This window comes from Miscanthus floridulus, chromosome 15 (assembly GCF_019320115.1).
Source record: "Miscanthus floridulus cultivar M001 chromosome 15, ASM1932011v1, whole genome shotgun sequence".
Taxonomy (NCBI): domain Eukaryota; kingdom Viridiplantae; phylum Streptophyta; class Magnoliopsida; order Poales; family Poaceae; genus Miscanthus; species Miscanthus floridulus.
In genome coordinates, this window is record NC_089594.1 from 3,568,247 (window position 1) to 3,573,941 (window position 5,695).

The 5,695-nt window shown below is 45.3% G+C and overlaps 1 protein-coding gene across 1 annotated transcript; it reads left to right on the forward strand.

Annotated features, from left to right (window-relative positions):
• Positions 1-1,777: 1,777 nt before the first annotated feature.
• Positions 1,778-3,903, forward strand: LOC136509659 (uncharacterized). Its single transcript, XM_066504403.1, has 5 exons — positions 1,778-2,336; positions 2,706-2,782; positions 2,886-2,922; positions 3,044-3,164; positions 3,314-3,903. Exons 1-5 carry the CDS (start codon positions 2,021-2,023, stop codon positions 3,849-3,851), a joined length of 1,089 nt encoding a protein of 362 aa, XP_066360500.1. The 5' UTR covers positions 1,778-2,020; the 3' UTR covers positions 3,852-3,903.
• The last annotated feature ends 1,792 nt before the right edge of the window (positions 3,904-5,695 follow it).

The window sequence follows — 5,695 nt, forward strand, 5'->3', positions numbered from 1 at the left end:
AGTCTCTCCCAGATTCGAGCAAGCAGCACGAGCAGGAGCCCGGCCATACGACCTAGGCAAAACACTTCACACCACCGGGTGGAGGCACTCGAGGTTATTCCTGGTTTATTCGTCGTTCATTGGTTTTTTCATACCTTTCCTTTGCATTATTGTAATATTGGGGTGAATATATTGTAGGCTCAGCTGGAACAAGAGAGGATGATACGGGAGCAGATGCAGGCGAAGATGGAGAGGGTGGAGGCCGAGCGGGAGGCCGAGCAGCGGAGGATGGCGGAGATTCTTCAGTACATGCAAAGTCTTGGCGCCGCTACGGGTGTACTTCCGCCACCTTTGCTATTCGCTCCACCTCCACCTCCACCTCCTCAAAATTCTACTCCTGTGAGTATAAATGTTTTAGTTTGTATGTTCATGCTTACGGTCAAAGTTCTACTCATGAAAGTTTTATTCATGTATGGTATATATTTATCTTGTCTCACGCATGCAATCTCTTCTCATTTGTGCAGAATCAATCGGCGGCATCGAACGATCCTCATGCTTCAGCGAATCCTTCACCAAATCAGTGATGATACTTGTGGTTGTTAATGGTACTTCTATTTGCAATTGTGGTTGAAGATGATGGAGCACTTGGATTACTTGTGAACTTATTTGTGATATATTGTGAGACATGCGACGCTTGTGATATATATGTGACGTTTGTGATATATATGTGGTATTGGTGATATATATGTGCGGTTGATGATATATATGTGATGTTGGTGATGTTTGTTATATATATCTTCTGTTTGTTTGGATGGAATGTAAAAAACAAATAAAAAAAGCTGTTTTCAGTCACTTTGCCGAGTGCAATGGCCATGACACTCGACAAAGTGACTACCTGGGAACTACCTGGGAACATACAGATTTGCCGAGTGCCACGTGGCAGACACTCGGCAAAGGTCGTCTGTTTGCCGAGTGTCTTGCCGGCGGCACTCGGCACAGTGGCCACCTTTGCCGAGTGTCTGAGTCAACGGCGCTCGGTAAAGCGGCGACCTTTGCCGAGTGCTTGACCTTGACACTCGGCAAAGCCGCCGTCACGGTGGCGCTTGCCGTCACGGCTACTTTTCTTTGCCGAGTGTCGGATTGGTACTCGGCAAAGCCTTTGCCGAGTGCCCGATAAAGTGCACTCGGCAAAGAGGTCTTTGCCGATAAACTGTTTACCGAGCGCCCTTTGCCAGGCTTTGCCGAGTGTATATCGGCCTTTGCCGAGTGACTGAGGCACTCGGCAAAGAAGCCGCCTCCGGTAGTGTGTCATGTGCATGAATATTGTCCTCTCTGTCTCACATGCATTATATTGGACTTATAATAATCACAGTTGGCATGACTATTATCTTCCTTCATTCTCTTTCACACCGTACCTTCTAGCTAGTCAGTCGTCTACACTGCTCCGCTCCTGCCGTACCAGATGGAGACAGAAATAAATAAAGCTGATACAAACAAAAAGATTAGTTCCTGGTATGACCAATATGGAACACAAGCCAAAGACTTTAGGGCAACGCTGATTAGTCCACACTCCACACAGTACTATATATTTTCTGTAGTGTTTGTCAGTTAGGATTGGTTGTAGTTTCACCTTTTCCCAACCTTTTGCCTTGATTCACTAGTACTAGTACTTCTTTTCTGAAAAGCCATATATAAATATATATATGGGGTGTTCATATATATATGAGATCACTTGTCGTCTCACACAACGCCTATGCCTATATGAAGACACACACATATATTTAGTTAGATGGATGGATAGATAGAATGATCCATGACCTCACCTTTGTTTTGGACCTCTCTCTATCTTGCTACTTCTTTTGAGTGTTAGCTAGATCGGTAACGGCCGGCATGATGCAATAACAACACAAGATGCCACAAGAGCGAGTTGGCCGGACTTGGACCTCAGCTCACCCATCAACATCTACTATACTAGAGCTAGTAGCTTCTTGTTGATAGAGTTGGCCGCCGGCGCCGGTGATCGTCCACCGGTCGCGCATGCATGGCGGGAGGTAGCAAAGGCTGCGATGAGAGCTCTGCAGATCAGCTGCTGCGGCTGTCCGGCGGCCAGGCCGGGGACGACGGGGAGGATGATGCTGCTGGCACCGACGTGCCTCGCGCCGGTCATGACGGGAGCTCAAGCAATAGCAGCACGGTGGAGCTGGATGAAGCCGGTGGGGACAGCGGCAGGAAGGCCGCCGGCGCCTCGCCGTCCTCGGTGCGGCCCTACGTCCGGTCTAAGAACCCCCGCCTCCGCTGGACGCCGGAGCTCCACCTATGCTTCCTCCGCGCCGTCGACAGGCTCGGCGGCCAAGACCGTAAGCAACCACCTCCTGATTGAAGTATATATATATATATATATATATATATATATATATATAGAACTACTGTTCTGCAGGCCATAGAATAACTTATTCTGTGGCCACTTTGAGTTACGATAGTTACTATGCTAATTTACGAGACTACAGTAACTCCTTACTAAGTGATTTACTATAACATTATGGTAAATATCACCGTGAGTTATAGTAACACAAGTATCGTAAATACATATTCATGTTATCGTAAATTGGTACAAACATTATCGTAGCCAGCTGCAGAATAGCCTTACCCTATGTGTGTGTGTGTGTATATATATATATATATATCTCGTGATTTCAGTTCATTTCATGAATGCTTGTGTTGTATAGGTGCAACTCCCAAGCTCGTTCTTCAATTGATGAACGTTAAAGGGCTTAGCATAGGCCATGTCAAGAGCCATCTCCAAGTATATGCAGATCTCTTCATCCCTTCTTATCCTAGTTTGGTTAAATTTAATTTCTTGCTGGTTAATTCCATCATGTTCCATATTTTCTTTTGATGATTTTCAGATGTATAGGAGCAAGAAGATCGACGACTCGGGCCAGGGTAAGACTAATTCTTGAGCAGCATCTCGTTGTTTCAGTTCGTAGACTCGGTTAATTATCGATCATGTATATAATAATAATAACTACCCCTTGACATGGTAAGTTATACTACTCTTTTACAGTGATAGGTACTGGTTCATGGAGAGATGTTCATCAGTTGCAGGACGGGGGACAAGCGTACAACCTCGGCCATCTCTCCTTGCATCACGGCCAGACTGGTGCTAGTACCATATTGTCAGCAAGGTGGTTGGATGGATCCATGAGTGATCATGCATGGAACACATGCAAATAAAATCCCATTAAATTTCTACGCCTTTTTCTTGTCTCAACAATAAGCAGGCAGCACATGGTTCTCGAACTAATAATGTCATTAATTGGTTTATGTGGACTAGGTTTGGTGCATGGCCCCATTGGAACAATTTCCATGATCCATCGTATTTGCTTCACAGTCACCATCTTCTTGGATCAAAACCCTACTCCTCATCAACAGCTGAAGCCGACGCATTCCTTAGAACTCGTGCTCAGTATACTGCTAGAGCTAGCAGCACTCCAGCATCTACTCTTCAAAGGTGTTTATCATATCAAAATGATCAATTCATGAATCATCATCAACGACGACTGCCGCGCAATGAGGATAATATCCACCATGATCCTCTTGATCTCGAACTTGCATTGGATATCGGCCCACGCCGGGACAAGAGAATAAAGAGATCAGGTTGTACCTGGGGAAGACATCAAGAAGAGGAGAATAATGCCGGGGATCAAGAAGTCGAGAGTGCAACTGATGATACTCGGCTATCTCTTTCTTTGTTCCCATCTCCTCCTTGTGTGAGGACCAGTAGTGGTGGTCATCATAAAGTCCTAGGTCTCAATATGGAAAAAGGGAAAGCGCATCCAACAAGGACAAGTACTCTTGATCTCACCATATGATCTAGCTAGTGCAGTGTGGTGATATCTTGTGGTACTTATCCATTTATGTAGAGGAAGACTCATGTGAATATGCATATCTGCATAAGTAGAGCTATTCATTCTATATACATGCATATATGATCTTTTGTGTTTGGATATGTTTCTAAGTGGCTATGTCTGAATTTTTTGTCGGTGTTGTCTTTTAACCAAGCTGGCCAAATTACCATTTATGTCGAATGTAGTTAACTAGTGTGCATGTTTGATAAGTACATATAGCATTACTGCTTATTTAAAAACAGTAGTGCTATCAAGATTTCTTATACACTTAAGAATTATTTGGATATGATCGTCATTTGTAACAGTGGACATATATAGAAGAGATGATATTTTATTTTTTTATGATTAGAAGGACATATATAAAAAGGATATTTCAGCTTCCCCAACTTTATTTAAGCATGATAGTCATTTGTTGTAACAATGGACTTGAGATATATTGTATGACTCGTTTTACAAGGTGTTCTTAGAGTCCCCTTCGGGCTTTGAGTCGCAGCGGCCATGCCCCATGCCGACCCCCCCCCCCGCCCCGACTCCCCCGATTTTTTTATTTTAACACTTTTTTAAAACTATTTAAAATCTAACACTGATTTTTTTTTAAAAAAACTAATACTTTTGGCCGCACCTAGTTGCATGGTGTGGCAAAATAATGGCGCGGAGAGGCTGGTCAACGGAGCGCTGACTAGCTGACGTGGCAGGCTCTGCCGCGCCACCCAGCCTGGAGTGGCAGAGGCTAATAACGGGCCGCATCTAGTTTCTCGCTCGCTCGCTCAGATCCAGCCGCCGCCGCTGCAGCTCGCCGCCACCGCTGGCCCCTCTCTCTCTCCCTCCCTCCCCTGAGCCGCTCGCCGCCGCCGCCGTTGTCGCTCGCCGTCGCCGCTTCCGCCCGCCGTCGCCGCCCACTGCCGCCGTCGGCGGCCACCGCCGGCCCCTCTCTCTCCCTCTCCCTCCCACCCTCTCCCTCCCTCACTCCCTCGCAGCAACCTCCTACCGCTGGACATCTCCTCGCCGTCTGTGGGCAGGGGTGACCCCCCTATCCTCGTTTCCTCGTAGCCAAGGTACTCCCCCTCTCGATTTGGTTATTTGCATGGTTGATTGAAGTATTTGCTTGGTATTCAGGGTTTGTAGCAAAACTTGATGATTAGTTTTGGTAGTTAGATTAGGTCGTTTAGTTAGTGTATTTAGTTAGGTTAGTGTAGTTAGTTAGTTAGATTTGTTACTTAGGTTATTATAGTTAGGTAGTTAGATTAGTTAGTTATTTTAGTACATTTAGTTACTTGGGTACCTTATTTTAGTTAGTTAGATCACTTAGTATAGTTAGTTTGCAGTATAGGTAACACAAGTATGATTAGTTACTTAGGTTAAATATTGCACGGTTTAGTGTTTCCTCTAGGTTATAATTAGTTGTTTCCTCTATCCATTTCGAAGACTTGATGAAGTTTTCTCAAATGGTTTTGTAGATGGATTGTTTAGTCCGCTTGTTTTACAGAGGAAGTGTTAGGAAACAAGATGGTTTGTTTGAGGATATGGAAGAAGAATTGAAAATGTTTGATGATCCTCCTAGCTTCAGCGATCTTGTTTTGCGTGTGAAGGAAAAGTTTGACGGGGAATTCACACTGAAGGGGAGGTTTGATAGTGGGAAGACTAGGACACACTACGTCCTAATGCCTTTGCGCGACCAGGCTCACTGGTCCTGCTACACAAGGGTAATCCAAGGGTCAAATGTGACCGTGGCTGAGGTGGTGGTGGAGAACGGGTACAAGATTGAGGATGTGGAGGACGGGTCGTCCTTTGATGGAGTTGGAGGCGAT